The 20,720-nt window shown below is 39.6% G+C and overlaps 1 protein-coding gene across 1 annotated transcript; it reads right to left on the bottom strand.

The window, feature by feature from the left end:
* Nucleotides 1-261: 261 nt before the first annotated feature.
* kcnk10a (potassium channel, subfamily K, member 10a) lies at nt 262-19,773 on the bottom strand. The gene is made up of 7 exons (XM_011491698.4): nt 19,571-19,773; nt 12,270-12,655; nt 9,903-10,020; nt 9,052-9,212; nt 5,329-5,521; nt 4,751-4,893; nt 262-3,462 (listed from the first exon to the last, which is right to left on the bottom strand). The coding sequence occupies exons 1-7, from the start codon at nt 19,623-19,625 to the stop codon at nt 2,785-2,787; spliced, it is 1,734 nt and encodes a 577-aa protein (XP_011490000.1). The 5' UTR covers nt 19,626-19,773; the 3' UTR covers nt 262-2,784.
* Nucleotides 19,774-20,720: the final 947 nt, after the last annotated feature.

The raw sequence follows: 20,720 nt of genomic DNA, 5'->3' as shown, positions 1-20,720 counted from the left end.
TGTATTTAAGGACTTGGTATAAAATTGATCTAAAACACTTTTTCATGAGCAGTTTACAATGTTACCAGAATTTACATCAAAAGTCCTTCAAACACAATTGGTATTTGAATTTTTTATTTTTATTTTTACCAAATACTGCTGAAAAAAAGTGCAGTAAAAGATAAATGCAAATTCATAGACTAACAAAATACTAATAATCATGATTGATATGTGGACATTTTATGTTAAGATCTACTAAGAAAAAGGAAAGTAATCAGCAGCTTTCATTCTGAAAGTCATCACATTTAATGTAATGTTGTACAACATATACAGTAAACATAGTAAACATTCAGGTACAGAGCACATGCTGCGTGAGCAACAAAATTACACGCCATGTGGAGCCGTGGAAGAAACACAAAACCCACAAACATGGTGGCATTTTAACATGACACCATGTCGTTTTATTCCTGTTTAATGTTCAAGATTTCAGTGTTTTGAACTAAAACGCCTAGGAAATACATCATATTTTTTTAGAGGCGTCACACATGTTGTATAAACTTCCAGGTGTAGCGCAGAGTAAGTGCAAAAAAATGCAGTACTGCAGATTATCACAGACGTTAGCATATCCCATCTAACGAATAACAATTTTTTTTACAGATTTGTGATACTTTAAGTAAGTTGGAAAATATACGAAGCCCAAATCAACAATGTAAGCTTTTTTAAAGCTTTTTAATGTTTTCTGATGTTGATTTTAACATATTTGATTCAACTTAATCTCACTACCCTATTATTTTTTAATAATACCATTATTACAGCTGTCTTTGATTTAAGATTTCATAGAGAGTGAACCGTTTTAATGATCCCCATTGACCTCAGAATGAATAAATGCAGCACAGACAAACCTGATGAGTACCGGTAAATTAAGGCAAAGAAAGGCTGAGATGGAGCTCAGAGAGGTCACAGTCCAGCAGGCATTTATAGTTGTTTGCTCAGTTGTCCTTTTTCAGGACAATGCACAGCAGGTTCTTCTTTTTTTAAAACGACACATTCAAAAAAGTCTGTATGATTGATGTTAATAAAAAATGATAAATGATAAGTGATTACAATGAAACACACAGAGAAAGTTTATCGTTTCAGTCAACAGTGTTCTATTGTTCCTCCCACTTTTTAGAGTTAATTGTTTTAAGGATTTGAGGTTCACTTCATGCAGCAATGCAAAAGTGGTCGTTTTGATCAAGAATGAAGAATAAAAACGTATGGTCTCCTTTTGAATTTTCTGAAGTATCTGACATGCTTTGTTTGAGCTTTGTTATTGAGTGAGTGATAAAGGTTTTCTCCCCCAAAAAAGGTAACTTTTTTTTAACCTTAATTATTGATATTGTAACATCTCATTGACTTAGTGTCCGATGTGAGTTTTTAATGATGTTTAGGATCATGATTCATCAACGTGACTCGCAGCAGGCAGAATTATCCGTTACCTAAACTGAACAGACTAATCTATGGTACTAACGTGCAGCTCAAACATGCAACAGCAATCAGGGGATGGAAAATTTCCATCATTTATCTTTTCAGTTCAGACCCTTTTGATCATATTATTGTTATTTTTTTTATTGTATTTTTTCAAATAAAATGATGATTGCAGCTGTTTGGGCAAACTGCAGTTCACCCGTTGCAAAAGGACACTTAAACAAACTGATGTAAGGGTCATTGAACCTCAAAACTCCCTGATGGGTGACTGATTACAAAAGATAAGGTGCTTTCACACTAAGCTGTTGAGTCTGGACCTTTTTAAAAAAAAATGTATTTCTTATTTATTAGTAAGTGTCCAAGCAAACCAAAAAAAGAATTGCTCTGGTTTACTTGTAGCGGTTCTCTGCACCGTGGATGCTGAAAAACTGCCCCACAAAATGAAATTTCAAGAGTTAAAAAAAAGCAGCCAAAAGTACGAGTACAAAAAAGAGTGAACCCTGAAAAATGTTGGAAAATGTGGTGAAACTATGAAATAGAGGTACTTAAATATAAAAGAAGACGCAGACCTAACTCGATGAGCTTGATTTCGTCCCTGTGCTTTAATTTATTTCTGGATAGCACTTGTTGTTGGCAATACTGCCCCCCATGGTCACTTGTTGTAATTGCATGTTCCTGGTGGCTTGGTGTTCCTCAAGCTTTGTTTATTTTTTGGTAAAAACCAACCAAACTAAACAATAATTTTAAAAAATCCCAAATCATCAATTTATCCAAATCTTCACGTAAACCATCTAAAAATGTTCATGGAAAGTTGAAGGTGAATCTGCAAATGCAGTTTGTTTATTTTCCATTCAGGTAACCCCCCCCCAAGTTTTCTTCAACTTTTCTTTGGTCAATCAAGTCAATCAAGAGCTTAGATCCAAACTTATCATTACAATTAAGCAGTAAGCAACCAAAATGGTCTGATCTCCTCAGATTTGGAGCAATTGTTTTGGGCTGAACAGTGGACACAGTGAAATAATCACAATAGATATGTGTGTAAAACCATAGCAGCAGCAGTTACAGTGCTTCTAAGACCTCAAGAAGAACCACCTTAACCTTAGAATTGCTATATCACAGTTGTGTCTGCAAGTCTTAGTTTCTGACAACCATCATCTGTTATGAGGCAAGCACAGATACCTGGTCAGGTCCTGCAGACACACCACACCATGGATCACTGAGTTATTTTTAAATCTGTAGGGAACAATTAATGACATGACTCTGCAGAAACTCAGCTGTTTCTCTGCTCATGCACGAAAAGGCACAAATGGTGGATTTAAAATCAAAAGAGCTCAAAGTCTATCTCTCAAAGCCCATCTGAGAGGGGAGCTCTTTAGTGACAAATGTCTCCTTCTTCTCCTGGGTCTCCACCTGGACCAACCCATTCACAGGCTTACAGGGTTCCACAAACATGGTGAATTCAGATAAGCTAGTGTTGCACTGCTTCTCTTCGTTCTCATCCTCTCCTTCACCTTTAAGTTTCCCTTCGTCTGCAGAGGCAGTGCTGCAGTCGAAGGGACGTGTGCTACAGGTATAGGCCTCGCTGTGAGGCCGTCGAGCCTCATCCGGGATGTTCTTCTTCAAGTCCCGGTTTCTGCTTCGCTTGGCCAGTCTGGTGACAGATCCCAGGCGGTTGAAGATGTTGTCTTCAGACGAGGTCTGGTGGTTGTGGTGTTGAACGCTCTGCTCTGAGCCCTGTAGATGGAGGTTGTTCAGTTTGATGTCAATGCTCTCTTGGGAGGAGTTCTTGTAGTTGCTGGTGTCCAGGCTATTAAAAATGGCTCGTCGCTCTGGGGAAAGCATATCCAATGACACAGCTCGCTGGTCTAAGCCCAGTTGTCTCCTCTCCATGCTCCTCATGGTGGCGGCTCGCTGGAGCTTCTCATGGACTTCCACACTCATACGTCTCCGGGTCTCCCGAAACTCTGCTCGCACGTTTGCTTTCCATTCCGCTGCATGAGCCTTGATCTCCCCAACCTGCATAGAGACAAGTCTCAAAGGTTTTAGCATGCCTTCTTCAGGCCATCTTTAAGACATAGAAGGGGCTGAAGTAACCCCTTGAATTCTTTTGGTATAGATTAGTAACATCATGAAATGTGTTGTTACCAGAACAGGATCTACCATTTCAAAACAATGACTAAAGATGAGTAAAGATAAGTTGTAGTACTAAACAAAAGAAGCAAGACTTTAAGAAAGCCCTTTCGGGGGGGGGGGGGGGGGGGGGGTTGAGTTCATCTTTGCATATGTTTTAGCTTAAGGAGGGGGCTGCAGAGTGGTGAAGTAGTTAGCGCTCTTTCCTCCCTGGGAGGTGACCCTAGTTCAAGTCCAGGCTGGGTTCTTCATGGAGTTTGCATGTTCTCCTCATGCATGCATGTGTTTTCTCCCGGCACTCCAGCTTACTCCCACAGTCCAATGCTTCGTAAATTACTTGATTATTTTAAATAGTTTCTCAGGTGTGAATATCAGTATGAGTAGTTGTTTGTCTGTGTGTGCCCCTTGATGGACTGGTGACTTGACCGGGTCAACTTCTTCACCAAAGAGAAGCGGGGTAAGCTCTAACATCCACATAACCCCAAACAGGAATGAGGTGGTATAGAAAATGGATGGAAAGGTGTCTTTTTATGGTTAAACTAAAATCTGATAGTAGCACTTGAGCATAAATAGAGGTTTTGCACATCTATTTTCTAAATGTAACCTGCATTTGAAGAGTTGCTTCCTTTGATTGAATTTGTTTTGGGGTGTATTTACATCACCCGTTGTTTGCTTGAGCTGTGTGATACGGTGGATGGGCGTACAATTTCTTTTGGTTTGCCATCCAACACTAATGGAAAAAAGACTTTTGGATATGTTTGACTCAGCTGATTATGTTCGTGACAGTTACAACAATAATTAGTTTTGTAGAGCAGAACCATCACAATTTTACTGTATTTACGATGAGGATCTGGCTACATTGACTTTTAGAAAAACCTTTGCAAGGTATGCCATGCATTGCTAAGGGACATTTGTATGTTATATCATATGCATATTGTGCCCAATTAAAAAAATACACTAAACCATTCTTTAGTGTGGCGCAAATCAGGAGTATGGTTCAAATGAACCAGACTTTAGAAGTCAAGTGTACCTGTCATGTTTTGGGGATCCTAGCATAAGTCTACTCTTACGTTTGTACAGGTCAAAGTCAGTCTATTGTTTTTAATTCCAACAGAAACAATAGATATTTGCTTAGTCTGTCTTTAGTATCTTTCACTATGTGGTGGAAACGCACCTCTTCTTTGGTCTTTTTGGACAACACCCGGAGCCAGTCACTGATCATGTTCAGTACTGCAGCAAAGTACGCCAGGCCACCAAGGATCCAAAACCATACAAGCGGTCTGTACCACTTGCGGTACTCAATCTTTCTGTCTCCTCCTGAGAAAGAAAACATGAGAGATGTGAAGGAGGGAATGAAGATGAGTGTCTTTACAAAATACTTATTGAACTTCTGAATCCATCAGACTTATTTACAAGACCAGGAGTTGTTCTTTAATCTCTATTCAGCTTGAACAAATACTGTAATTGCCTGATCATTCTTCAAAGGAGCTGGTATCCTAACCACATGCCTTCATTATAACCTTTTATAAACAGTCATCTGATATCTGTGTTTTTGACAGATTAAGCTCATTTCATCTAATTGTATCTCTAAACTCCGAAAGCTCACAGTCTCGTGATTTTATCAGGTCTAAACACATCAGAGTTTAAGGCTTTGGAAAGATTTAATTTTAATTAAAAAACGTGAATATTTTTAATTTAAAAGTTAATGAATTTTTTAATAAAAGAGTATTTTTAGTAGAAATTTAAACTCACCAGCTACATAGTCGCCTATTCCAATGGTTGTCAGCGTTATCACAACAAAGTACGTAGAATCTAGACACGTCCAACCCTCGATGTGCTTGAAGATCACGGCTGGGATGGTGACGAATAAGATGCAGCCAACCAGGATGAAGAGGAGTGTTGAGGCCACACGGATTTTGGTCTGACTGATTTGGTTGTGATTATTCTGGGATGGAAGAAGAAAAGAGGTTCCTGACTGGTTTCTATGGAGACACTTTAAGAGTTTCACCTGTGAAACTTCTTCACCTTCTTAGACACGGTACTGAGCCAGTCTCTAACTTTCCCTAAAGCGTTAAGTATATTGACAATAGAAACTAACAAAGATGTTTTGTTTCAAACTGCACCTTTATTATGTGAGCTCTGATTTACAGTATCCAATATTCTAAAGTATTTGTCTTCCGTTCTGTTCACCACCAACTTCAAAAGTTTCACTTCTGTCAACAGTTGCCATATCTTAATCTTTTTCTTCAAAATGTCCCTTCTCCTTCTCTCAGGAAGAAAACTTCAAGACTTAAAGGAGATTCTTCTTGTTTTTCGTGCTAAATATCTTCAGTATTGTATATTTAAAACAAAAATTGTCTAATGGTAAAATCCAAGATGGACAACTTTCTAAATAGAGGGAGCAGTGTTTGTATTCCACAGAAAAGTTCTTTCAAAGGACATTTTAAACCTCTGATTTCAGGGAAAGTTGGATTGTAATAAGCAGAGAGACAACAGAACATTGTTTCTTTTTTTGTTCTTACAGGATTATTATACCAGACGGCAGTGGATGCACCTAGCTATACAGTTCATATAATCATGCATGCAGAAGTGTCTGTGTCCAAGTTTGTTTCACAGGAAGGTGAAGGGGGAACTCTTGGGAGGAGACCGACTATCTTAGCGTCTTCCCAGCATCAGCGTGAAGGCTTTGTGTTATCTGTGTCAAGGGTTTCTCTGTGTCAGTTATACGTGAGAAAAGACTTTGCATGTCCAAAGATGTTGTGGGAAGACTGTGAAAAGACGGACATGTTGCAATTGATGTTTTCATATAGCGCTGCAGCTGTGTTTTATCTGTTTCCCCTCCTTAGAGCTCAGCGCATATGTAATTTAGGGAATACCCAGCAAACTTAATAAAAGAGGAGGTGACAGAATATGCGCCAGAGCCAGCCAGTTGCTGGGTATTATCTCCGTTCCTTCTCCTCATAAAAAGGTACCTTTGGTGTGTTGTCTTTCTTTCCTTATGTTGTTATTCTGATGTGGCAGGTTGTTTTAACCCAACACACCGTTAATACAATTTACACAATTTCAACGGATTCTGAAGCGCAGAAAAGCAACTTTGCACTGATATGCAAGAATTTCATTTACTTTAAACACAAATACCTTTAGATCATGTGTAACAGTAACCAAAGTTAAAACGGACAAACCCTTTTTGTAATGGCTTATCTTAATCTTACTGTACCTCTGAATAAAAAATCTGCCTTACAGAAACAGATCCACTCACATTATCATTTGTAATACCAGTGTTCTGCAGTGGGCCACACATTCAATGGAAAAAGATTAAAATACAGAAAATATCAAGGTTCTGTTGTCCTTTTTGTTCTGGAAGTTCTGTTCCAGTTAATCACAAGAGACTTGCCCTTGGCGATGATGAACTACTAGTCAAAACTTTCTTTGTGAACAAAAGTTATTTTCAAGAGGCCCAAAAAGAATTGGTTTGCAAAGCACATGGTACTTTAAACCGAATTAAAAATAAAATGTTTGTGTGAAAGTTGTGTCACTTAAATGAAACAGTTGTAAAGCAGAAGAATATGGCCTCTTGAATTGGATTCTCTTTTTTCTTTTTTTTTTGCTTGATTTCTTTGCGTTTCTTGCTATTTCTTTTCCTCTGAAGCCTGATTTCTCTGCTCCCAAATTTACCTTTTTCCTTTAGCTTGCAGAAAGACTTTTTTTATACTCACTTTTCAGATTTTAAATGTACCTTGCACATTTTTGGGCGTCTTACATTTTTAATTACCCTTTAAGTACCATCATTGGTACATTTGGTGCCATTTGCACACAAGTTTTCTTTGACCGACAGCCTCACTGACAGCTCATTGCTAAATATATCTAACCTTCTAACTTCTGGATGCCAGTTGATTGACTTCTAAAGAAATTTGACTCGACTTGGTGACTCTGCAGTCTTTTTAACCGCAAACTTACTCAGTTTTGCGCTCTGAGGCTGTAAATAGAATTCCCCTTCTTCTGACCTTAAAGTCAAATCTAGAGATCTTTCTCCTCTACCCCATCCCAAACCCTCCACCTATGCACCTCAGGAGGCGACTTAAAGTTGAGGACGTTTGAGGGACTGATGGGTTGTATGACCCGCTGCTGCAAAATAAGGACAGGCTGAAATGTGTCATCTTTCCTGTTTGTTTAATGCCTTATTCACTTAGTCCCTTGCGGATGGATACATGTTGTCTGTGGGCGAAAAATAGGCAGACCTGTACAGGTCATGTAGGTGGCTCACTCAAAATTTAAAACTTGACTTAGACCACTTGGTGACCCCTTTTTTTCAATGGGTATGCTTTGGGAAACAGGTCTTAGCCAACACTTAGACAACATCTAAGGGTAAGTAAGGAAGAGGTAGGTGAGACACAGGCATGTCGAACAGATTTTTCATTTTTTTTAACCTCTTAAAACTTGCTAGGAGCTTGATAGTGCTGTTTAAGTGATAAATTTGGACTCCTTCCATGCAGCTTGTCTGTTAGGGGGAAGGTTAGAGCACTGTACAACAGCATCACCTGTATGTCATAAGTACTTGTAACTTACATTATCCTTACAAATACTTCACAATACACGTACCTCATGCATGACAATGGTACAACCGCCTGCACAACCCAAAAACCTGCAGCACTCGTACAAGTCAACCCCTCTATGGGCCCGTGTGACCACAGCATAATCCTTGAGACGTGGAAGGCCTGCAGCAGCTGTGACTGCTAAACAAAAATATCTTGACCCAGGCTTTTCCCCTTTATCTTACAGGTGAATGAGTGCCTTTTTATAATCCCATTAATCTGGCTAACAAGACAAGTTTGTCCTGCAAAACCACATGTAACCATGACAACCCTCCTTATTGGAGTAAAAACTATTCATCTACCACAGCATCCATCCCCACCCATTAATTTTTACTGTGAGCTATTGCTGTGCTAAACCTCCTTAGTTAGTTGGCTTTTTGGTGAAGACCAAGACCCCACCTTTCGTTTGCAAATTTGAAGCATCAATTGATGCAGTTCCTCCAAAGACCACTGGAGGCATTTTGCAGATGAAGGAAATTCTCCGTTGACTCCCGTGTAAAAGCCTAATTTCCCACTTTAGACAATTCCATGTACAACCTCGTGTCAGAACCTGTATTGATTTTTATTTCTTTAGCCAATATTTATGCCAACTCTGATTTAGGTGCTTTTTTAATCAGTTGTTTTGATTTTATTAGTGGTCAAACTTTTAGGACAGTCATTTTAAAATGTCAGGCATTATCATTTGGAGAACCTTCAAACTTTACTTTGTCCTGCTATTTTCGGAACATTCTTGAATGAGGTGGGGTTGTATCCAGTGAATGTGCTGCCCCCCAGGATTCATTTTCACCAAGCAGAATCCACTGGGTGGCATCAGAGATGATCTATCCATTACATCATATGTCTATGGTCGAGACAGACATAGTTACCGCCGAAAGTTACTCACCCGAAACATCTTCTCCACCTTGGCAATGCTTTTGACAAATATAGTTCCCAGTTGGTCACCAACTCCTGCCAGCAGAAATCCAAAGAGTGGAATGCCAAAAATTGAATAGAGGATGCAGAAAATCTTCCCTCCTTCTGTGCTGGGAGCAATGTTTCCATAGCCTGGAGCAAAGAAAGGAGATTACAGATTTGGACAAGATTAGATCATAGAAAATAATCTGACAGGATAAGAGATAAATCAAGAAATGGTAGTTGGCTGGGGGTTCGGTGTTTCCTCATTTATCATGGAAGTTACGTTCTAAAAGTAACCCACGATCAATGAAATCTGTGAATCAGTCATCTTTATTTTTTACAATAATTACTGATGTTTTAAGGGTGTAAAACCATTCACTTAACACTTTAAACACTTTTCTCAGAGAGATATGAACACAGAACACTAACAGAAGAAATTGCAACCAGAAAATTGGGGACAAAAAATAAATTCTCACAGAAGCTTCAATTCTCAGAAAACCACTCTAACTGTAAAGCAAAGAAGTGGCAGCATCATGGTATGGGGCTTCTTTGCTGCTGCTGGAAGAATGTGTCTATTTTACCATGACATTATAAAAAAGGTGGAGTTTCCATGTTCTCCCTGTACATACGTGGGTTTTCCCTCCCACCTTACAAAAATATATCTCATAGGTTAATTGGTTACTCTAAATTGTCCCTGGGTGTGAATGCAGGTGTGTGTGTGTGTGTGTGTGATTGTACTGTCACAGGGAAAAGGACTGAACTGAATGCATTCTTCTGGTTGATGCTGAGTACTGAGCTGATGTCATAGATTTCAGGGGTGTGAATTTGTAACTACTGTACCTATGGTTGTGATGACTGTCCCAGCAAAGAAAAAGGCGCTCCCTAGATCCCAGTGGCTGGAGTTGTAGGAAGTGTCTCCAACAGGGTTCACTCCAGCATTGACTGCCTCCACAGAGTGCTATGATGGCCAACAGAAAAGAGAAGATGTTGGTTATATGTCTAAAGAAATGCAATAAAAATGTGACGCTTTGGTCAACGTAGACTCTGCTGTTTCTGATGGATGGATAAGGTACAAGAGTCTCAAATAAACTATAATTGGATCCTGGTAAACACTAGCTAAGATATACAATGGCGTCGCTCTAAGGAATTATTTACTGAAAAGAAACAGGGCTGGCACTGATCCACAGCAGCTTTCCACTCTCATCTGCTGCATCTCTGAATCACACTGTCCATTATCAACCGTGCTGCCCAAATCAATAACTGATTAGTAGAAAGCACATCAAGCTGCTTCACCCTCATGAGTGCCAAAGGGAATCTGGCAGAGAAAAGACCTGCTGTCTATAGAGGAGGTACTGCACAGGGCACGTCAGAAGCCCTTTATGAGGTGATGTTTGAAACTGTACGTCTAAGTCAAGCGTTTCACTGCAAAAGATAATTTCATGAGGAAAATATTTTTTGTCATTATTTTATCTTTTTGTTTTCCTCTTTTATAAGAGGAAACAGTAGAGCAGAATTTTCAGATAAAATGATAACTTTTAAATGTCTGATTGTAGTTGATCATCACCGATCACAGCTGATCTCTGTTAAAAAACACGTGATCACAAGTAATCACTACTCATCGTTGCCAATCAAATTCAAATACAGATTATTACAAGTTACAACCAATTGACTGGCGGGGATTCCAACTGATACCTGGTGATCATTAAAGATTACAGGTGATCACACCTTGAGCATTGCTGATCTCATGTGATTACCAGGCAATAATGTTGACCATTGCTAATAATTACAGTGGATCACAGACGATCCCTATGATTACTGCAGACTATATGTACACCTTTTCATGGTGGATCACCATTGATCCATTTTGGTTACAACTGCTCACTGCCAACTGCTGATGATCATTTTTTGACAAAGGTTTCTACTGGGCCATGGTGATTTCATGTGATGAATATTGATTAAAGTTGTTCATTTTTGATCTCAGCGGATCACTGCTGATTACAGACAATCCCAACTAAAAAAATTACAGCTGATCAATAGTAATTTCATTTTGTGTCATCTGTTTTTTTAAACAGTCAATTTCTATTGACCAGTGCCGTCTAAAGCTACTTGAAGATCATTCCAATAGATTACAGTGGATCAATTACCATTTCTGTTTATTACAACTGATTACATAATGATTACTGTTGATTACTACCAATGGAATTACACAGTAGCTGCTGTTTGTTGCTAACCTCAAAAAGTTACTTTTATCCCCTAAGGATCATTACTGATCACATCTCATAGCTGTTAATAACAGTGGCTTTCTGTTGTTGAAATGTGATCACTGGTGCTTACAGGGGATTACTATCGATCACAGTTGATCACCGCTGATCACTTTTGCTGCCAGTTGATTACACTTCATTCCTGTTTATAATGTCTAACTTCCGCTTCTCACGGTTGATCCCACTGGATCACCGTTCTATTCACAGCTGTTTGTCATCATACGTTATTTGTGAATGAAACTCAATCCTTTGCATCTTTTTATTCTTGATGCTCTTATAGTCTGTAGCTTTTAAACATTTAAACTCTTCAGCTCTAAATTTGGAGAAGCAACAGCACAGCTGTGTCCATTATGGGGTATCTTCATATCACTTGGATAAAGGAGGTATTCCATGCAAAGTGTTGGAGAAATGGAGATTCATATTTCTACATTGACCAAACGAGTAGCTTCAGAACTGTTCCAGCACCAGAAGACAAAGAAAGTTTTAAGTGATGGTAGAGCAGCAGCAAATGTTGCTTCAAAAACCTCCATTTAGATCGTAAGCACATTTTTTCCAATACTTCCACCCATTATATCACTCACGGCTTTTGTCAGCTGATTTATAAGACTTTTTGGCAGTATGCTGCTTTCTGTTGTTCAACCCTTCAGTGAGGAACTTGACAATCCTCCCCACCCTTTCTCTCACCACAACTGTATGCTTAGGTAATCCGATTAGGAACATTACTGTCAGCAGAGGGAGCTGTGCATGCTGGTTCATAACACTTTACCAGACTGATTAGGACAATTCTCCTAAGGACTTCAGGTGTTTTATTTCCAACTTGCAGGCTGAGAACCTGTCTTCAGCTTAAGTGCCTTCAGATCGATTTGAGGCTTAAGTTTCAGTAGACCCGAGTCTCTCCAGAGACCCACTGGAGCTGGCAAAAGTATCGACCAGAAGCTGCTCCTACCTTGATGATGGCCTCCAGTTCCTCCTGAGATACACATGGGTGTTTCTGCAGGAAAGCTGCCTTCTCTGCTGTGATGGTGATCTTCTGGTTGTTCTCAAAAGGCTGCTCCAGCGCCTGGAACACCAAGCCCCCTGCCACCAGATAGCCCACCACCACCACGAACACAGCTAAGGCGGTCTTTGGCTTCATGAAGCTGAAAGGTGCAGATCCATCGGCCACCACCTCGATGCTGGCTACCATGCTGGCCGGCCGAGACGCCAAGGAGACCCGGGGCAGAGCGCAGCCCATAGGGTTCTGCATGGTGGCCACGCTGGCATGGACCAAACTGGACTGCAGCATGCCAGGCTGGACTTTCTTCGGGGGGACCAGGTTGGTCTGAACAGCCACTGAAACAAAAAGCACCATCTGAATGATCTAACTTTTTTCTTGAAGAGAGATGAGGATCAAAATTTACAGAAGTTTTTTCAAAAAAAGAATTTTTAAGCATCATTTGAAATGAGGAAGAGGATGCAAGAGGAACAGACACAACTTTTTTTCTTAAAAATAAATGACCCTCTGAAAACGAATACTACATAAGTAAGAAAATAAAGCTTTAAAATCAGATCGGGTACACAAACTGAACTGAAAATTAGTGGGGGGGGGGGACAGTTATTATCCCAAAAAAAGTTTTTCAGAAATTCTGGATCCTTGAAAAATAAACAAAGAAAATCAGGACTCGTCAAGACTTTTGACAACAAACCATTTGATTTTGTTAAATAAATAAATAAATAAATACATGCATAAAAGCATTAATTAATAAATCAATCAGTAAAAACACTCATTTGACTTGGTGTTTTTTTTTTCAGATGTTATTCTGAAAGACCTGCACTGTAAACCCGAATAGTCCAATGAGCTCAAAAGTTTTATAATCACTGAACTCAAAAGTAACAAACAAGTCGAGTCAGCTGAAAACCTATAAGCCGATTCAACTTTGACCACAGTTATATCTTCATTGGACTAAAAGATTTTGAGTAAATGAAACCTTGGTGTCAAAACTTATGAGTAAAGAGACGTGATGACGTCATAACGTCCATGAATGTGAACTCAGCCACAGAAGTCTTCAAGATGGCGGAGGTCTGAAGCGAGACGCAGCGAGCCTAAGTTGATAAGTTACATACGTCTAGGTAAGTCGTATTATTTTATTTTTTATTCTTTCACTGTTCACCTTCACTCAAGATGGAAAGATTTCTACAACTGAGCAGCTGCATCGGTGTAAAGCACCACATCAATCAGATGGGGTTTACTCCCCAGGAGCACAGTCTATGGAGGACTGCACATTGACTATATATGAAAACTGGACAGAGTGAGCGGGATGTCACCCATTGATAATGATTAACTTCCAGCTCCGACCAAATAAAGTCAGTTCAGTTATTTATTTTTTGCGACAGGGCATGTTGGATCCAGAGGTTGTCAATAAGCAGTGATTGGTCAAAATGAGCGGTTTATTTCTTTGTAGAAGTCTATGGATTATGGCTTCTTGGAACCACTGGGCACTTTCTGTTTGGATCACCAGGCGGGATGGACCACTCAGTCCAGTTCTCATTTACAGTAAATGGGACTGGATTGGGGCCTGCGACATACAGGGTGTACCCTCCCAACAGTTGTCGGGACTCCGGTGACCCCATGGCCCCGACAGGGAAATAAAGCAGGTGAAGTAAATGAATGGATGGATGGATGGATGGATGGATGGATGGATGGATGGATGGATGGATGGATGGATGGATGGATGGATGGATGGATTGGAAGTGTGCAATTAAATGGAAGGAGTATCATAATGTGGGGTAGTTTGCAGGAGTTTCCTAAGTTAAAGGAACTCTGAAATCCATATGAAACAATTTTGGATAATTTCAATTATTTCAACTTTGTGGAAACAGTCTTTTGATGGCCTCCTAAATTAAATTCTAGCATGAATGAACATCAGTCCACAAAGCCAGAAGGACATGAGGGAGTTTAGAGGAACTTGACTGGCCAGGACAGAGTCTTGACATCAACCTAATCAAATAACCTCTGGGGTGATAAACATTCAGCTGGACCCTATTGACCAACCTTTTAGTCTGACCTCACAATGGATTTCTGGAAAAAAGGCAAAAAAATTCCCAGAAACTGCACAAATTATGACTGGGATTAGGTTTAAATTCATTTGAGAAGACTGATAAGCAACTAATTTTAGCAGTATTTGCTGTGAGCTTCCTGGTGTTTGATCACCAAAGATCAGAACATCTGACGAAGACTATGAAGATGAAGGAGCCTCTCGGGGGACAAACATCAGCACCCGATGACGGACTGCCGGCAGTGGCGCCTCCAGAAATTTTTCATGGGGGTGGCCAGTGGGGGGCCACATTAAATCTTGGGGTGGCACACAAAAACCATGAGCTATATTTTTAAAATTCATTCTACCAAACGTAGTAAAACAACCTTTAGAAAACCAACAGAAAGATAAATGCCTACTGATATTTTGTAGAACATGAACTTATAGTAGATACTACTAGTATAATAACTAATAGATACTAGTAGATACCATTAGTAGATACTACTACTGATATATATTTATTTTCTTTTGTTTATATTTAATGCTTTGGTGTGTCTGCTTGGGCTGTTCGGCTCTTGACTGAGAGATATCTATAATAAACAAAAAATGAAATCTGTTGTTCTGAAATAATAATAAAATATCCTTCTAATTATTAATTATATCTGTTGACATTTCTATTCAGACTAATAATCATGAAACATTTTTATTATTAGGGTAACATAATTCTAACTTCACCAGTTGGTCCAGGAACAGGTGGAGCCAATGCATATGCTGAGTTCTGCCTTGCTTCTCTGACCAATGATGCTGACTGCACTCAAAAAACGTTCACTTTGAATGAACATAAAAAAATTATGGAAAGGATTTCCACATGATTAGATTGCGTTACTTGAACAAAAATGAATCATGTTGGTCCTACTTAATTTATTTAGGTTGGCTCAACTTAATGAATTTAGGTTGGGTCAACTTAATGTATTTAGGTTCAAACTAATAAATTTAAGTTGATTCAATTTAAATAGAGCAGTTGCACCCAATTTTAAATTGATATTGTTGCTCACTCTAAAAAGAAAAAAGTTGAACCAATTTAATTGAACCACTTCAATTGGTCACACCTAAGTAAATTGAGGTTATTTAACTTGAATTTCTATTTATTTCTATAATTTTATTTATTCATCTGTAATTGATATGTTGTTCCAAAGTTACAACCAATGGGTCTTTTAATTTTCACATCAAAGACATGAATTACCCAGCAAAGTCCCACATTACAAGACAGGAGCTCAATTACCGCGAACTCTGTGTTAAGAATTGGAACATTAACAGTTTGCCACACAAGGGGGTTGGTCTTCATCCTCTACCAAACTTTAACTCATGGTGCAAAAAAAAAAATAAACATATCAGTTTAAATCACTAGTTAAAACAGAGTAAAACAGCTAGACAATAAAACCCATGGCCAAAAACTCACACTTAGACCCCAATCTGCCCAGATAGACAAAGAAAATGGTATCCCACAATTCCTTGCGATTACTAATGCATCCAATTTAATGGTATCATGTTGGATCAACATGATTGAAATTAGTAACTTTTAAATGGATTATTTTTATGTACGATCTATGAGGTTCCATTTGTGCCAAAAATATCAAAATGTGTTTTTGCGTCTACTGTTATGTCTTTGGTCCATTGTCTATGTCCACTGATCGTGTTTTTGCGTCCACTGTCTATGCTTTGGGCTCATTGTCTATGTCTATTGAACGAGTTCATTTTACATTGGTTCATGTCTATGTATTACTAAGCAATATCTTCTGCATGCCCATGATTCTTTGATTATTACTTTGTATTAACTTTGTGATGTATATGCTTGCTTTATCCTTAAACTTTATCTTTGTCATTGTCCTTATCCCATGTCGTCTAACTACGGCGTCAGGAAGATCCTTAGCAACCGTTGCTAGTGTCGTTTGCTACGTCGTCTCGCCATGTCGTCAGGAAAATCCTTAGCAACCGTTGCTAGTGTCGTCTGCTACGTCGTTTCACGTGTCGTCAGGAAGATCCTTAGCAACTGTTGCTAGTGTCGTTTGCTACGTTCTTTCACCATGTCGTGTCCTTAGATCTTGCTGTATTTCAAATTTTGCAAAGGTCGTCAGAGAAGTCTTTTGTACGGTCGATATATTGTTTCCCGTATTATCACGGAACAAAACACTTTAAAAAAAAAAACCTTTATTGACAATCCTGCAAACGCGCACTGCCAGAAAGGGGGGGGGGGGTGCAGCGTACAACTGTTTCACGTTCCCGTTTAAAGTTATTTAGAGTATGGCTTTAATTTAATCTTGTGATGAAACTATTATTTCAAATTATTTTGAAAAATGACTGATCTTTATAAAATATGTTGTTACAAATCTGATGGATAAACGAGGATCAGACGGGCTAATAAGAGCCTTATGTGGTCCCGAGTGCGCCATCTCATGGTCACATAAATAGATTAAAAAGAAAAGCTCAAAAACCAGTCAGTTTTCGACTGTTATATTCATAATTAGTGACTCGACCCACTAAAATTTGAGAAGGTAACTCATCAAAGATATTTTAAAGGCCTCCTTGCAAGGCCCCCGTAAATCGTTCAGCGGCAAAAAAATAAATATTGCCATGGACTAATGACTTGAGGGTTTATTTCTGAACAAATACATTAAATCAACACCAATGTGTTTGTAATTTTATTATTAATAAATCAACCACGTTTTTCATGATCAGAACACAGCACATTCATAAATAGTCTTCGTAAAATGTTCATATTTATTATGTGTCATTCTCCGCGTTAAATAGAAGTAGTTCGCCTCCAGATCAGGTGGTGGCGGTAATGCGCCACTTTGTTTTCGTTTCAAGCGTTGTATGCATGCCCCCCCCCCCCCCTTTCTGGCAATACGCGTTTGAGGGAATATCAAAATAAAGTTCATCTTAAAAACGTGTTGTCATGGTTAACCCTGACGTCTGCTTTGATAAACATTTCTTTTTCGTTCCGTGGTAGTACAGGAAAAAATTTACCGGCCTTACAAAGGACTTTTCTGACGACTTTGGCAAAATTTGAAAAACGAGAACATCTAACGACAAAACACGGGGAAACGTCGTAGCTAACGACAGTAGCAAACACCCTAGCTAACGACAGTAGCTAACGACAATAGCTATCGACAGTAGCTATCGACAGTAGCTATCGACAGTAGCTATCGACAGTAGCAATGGTTGCTAAGTCCTGACGACAAAGTGAGACGACCAAAGACATAGACAGTGGACACAAAAACAGATTTTTGGCACAAATGGAACCTCATAACGATCGACATGATTCATTCACGTAAGATTTACAAACATAAAATTTTCTGGTTGAAATGACAAGTTACTTTTTGGTTAACTTAATTGGCTGGTAATTTCCTTTTTTTGAGTGTGTCCCTCCTCTGATGCCGTCTCATCTTTGTCTTCCTCATTCTCTTCTGTCATTCATGCTGCTCTGTCTCATCTTCCTCCTCCTCCTCACTACTCCTCTGTTGCTCCCCTACCATCTCTTTCACTCCTTCTGCTGCACTTTGATTCTTAAAATAAGAATATATGTTGAATTTCTCTTCATTCTCTGAAAATGGACAGACACAAGCATCAACTAATGTCTATATGTAACTCTGTGGAAACAAAAACACATCAAAATGTTGCGGTAACACAACAACCAGTGCTTAAATAGTGCCATGAAAATGAGTGGCTTGTGACAGGGACATCCTTTTTTTACTTATTAATAAAAAGTAATGACACATCCACCGCCGCTGATGAAGTGGCGTATTTGCACCAAGTATTTGCACACAGGGTTTACATGTTTTGCAGACCGCATGTTTTTTACACCTTTGCAGCTGTATTTATTTAATATTTATTTCTTTATTTAATAAGAATCTAATTTTTGATAGTAATTTTTCGTAATAATTTGAGTGATATTTTTAATTATTTAATATAAATGTCATTTGTGATGTCCTTTATTGATGTTATATTATACAGATTATTTCTGAATGTCGTGTTGCTGCCACAGATAAATGAAATTTCCCCATTGTGGGATTAATAAAGTCATCTATCTATCTATCTATCTATCTATCTATCTATCTATCTATCTATCTATCTATCTATCTATCTATCTATCTATCTATCTATCTATCTATCTATCTATCTATCTATCTATCTATCTATCTATCTATCTATCTATCTATCTATCTATCTATCTATCTATCTATCTATCTATCTATCTATCTATCTATCTCTAAAGTACAGTAAACAGATTGTTAAAGACCCACGGAAAATTAACAGGAAAAGAAACGTAGCATTTTGGGATGTGTGATTGTGTGTGCGTTCTCGCGCGCACGCGTGTATGTGCGTGCTGAAACCGGTGCTCGCGCGATGCAGGAAGAGAGGGGGGAGAGCGCGTGTGAGGGTGTGGAGCGCATACGCGCGCGGTCAGTCGCCGTTTTGGACTTAAGGAAAAAGTAATAAAGAAAGTTCATCTTTAGTGACTGAGGCTGGTTCTTTTGTCTGACCGGCCCGGAGGATCTGAGGGTTCGAACGCGGAAGTGAACCACGCGTCTTATTCATTCTGCGTCCAGCGGCTTCTCTGTAGATGTCTGCGAACTCAAAGGCAGCAGGGAGGGGAGGGGGTGAGGGCCGGTTTAGGTGATCAGAGCGACTTGCCCGCTTGCTGGCTGTGCATTTGGGATGAAACGCACAACTGATGCTACCACAGCTTATAGTGGCTGCTGGGGTGGCGTGGGGTGGCCACTGGGGTGGCCAGGTGTCGGAGAGGGGTGGCCGTGGCCACCCCTGGCCACCCCCTGGTGGCGCCACTGACTGCCGGAGCACCTGCTGCGAGGAAGGACATGCCGCAGCTGTGCGGGTACGTGACACCCATGCACGATGTGCGGGATGAGGTCATGATCGCGCAGGCTTTGCACCGCATCTTCCACGCGCTGGATTTTCGGATCTCAAGCCTTGCGGGATGCGCGCACAGCCTGCAGCTGCAGCGCGACAACTTCAGCATGCTGCATCTGCACCACCTCCTCCTCCTCCTCCTCCTCATCTGCAGCGCAACCCCTCCAACTCAGCTCCAATGCGCTCCGATCGAGAGCAAATCAAATCAAATCAAATCAATCAGCATTTATGTTTGCGCCACCACCACGTTTCCTGTCAGAACTGCGCTGGAATACGTGACAAGAGACAAGACGAGCCTTACCTGGTGGAGGATTCATGTTTCCTGGTTTTCTTGGGTTTTCCGTCGGAAACTTCATCTTTCCTCTCTTCAGTCTTGATGCTAAAGATGAATGCTGGCTGAAGTCGTTGATGTTGGAGTCAATCCTGTCAGACTTCAGCCGAAAGACGTGGAGAGTCTGAGCATCTCATGAAAACACATCCTCCCTGATCGTGTCTGCGCTCCTGTATGGAAAGCCAAAAGGCTCAATATTTACTCTCATGGCTCCACCAGACAGTTTAAAAAAAATTGAACTTCAAACAAACATATACACATAGCTACAACAGAAATAAATAATAATGGATAAACACAAAAAAACAACATTAAAATTGTAGTTTACAATAGTAGGGATTGTCATACAACATGTAGGCTCCACCAGACAGTTGACAAACGCAGTCCCTGATGTCAAAGCATCATTCGTTTAAGGAAAATACCTCGTCATTTCACATTTTATGGACGTACTATTTCTTAAAGTCAGTTAAAACATTCACTTCATGTCAAATCTACTAGTTTAGTTTATTAGTTTTATTTTAAACACACAAACAAAAGTATGAGGTTCCATTTGTGCCAAAAATATCAAAATGTGTTTTTGCGTCTACTGTTATGTCTTTGGTCCATTGTCTATGTCCACTGATCGTGTTTTTGCGTCCACTGTCTATGCTTTGGGCTCATTGTCTATGTCTATTGAACGAGTTCATTTTACATTGGTTCATGTCTATGTATTACTAAGCAATATCTTCTGCATGCCCATGATTCTTTGATTATTACTTTGTATTAACTTTGTGATGTATATGCTTGCTTTATCCTTAAACTTTATCTTTGTCATTGTCCTTATCCCATGTCGTCTAACTACGGCGTCAGGAAGATCCTTAGCAACCGTTGCTAGTGTCGTTTGCTACGTCGTCTCGCCATGTCGTCAGGAAAATCCTTAGCAACCGTTGCTAGTGTCGTCTGCTACGTCGTTTCACGTGTCGTCAGGAAGATCCTTAGCAACCGTTGCTAGTGTCGTTTGCTACGTTCTTTCACCATGTCGTGTCCTTAGATCTTGCTGTATTTCAAATTTTGCAAAGGTCGTCAGAGAAGTCTTTTGTACGGTCGATAAATTGTTTCCCGTATTATCACGGAACAAAACACT

The sequence above is a fragment of the Oryzias latipes genome, chromosome 24 (genome assembly GCF_053564925.1).
Source record: "Oryzias latipes strain Hd-rR chromosome 24, Olatipes_Hd-rR_3.1".
Lineage (NCBI taxonomy): Eukaryota > Metazoa > Chordata > Actinopteri > Beloniformes > Adrianichthyidae > Oryzias > Oryzias latipes.
This window is presented reverse-complemented; position numbering and strand designations above follow the sequence as displayed.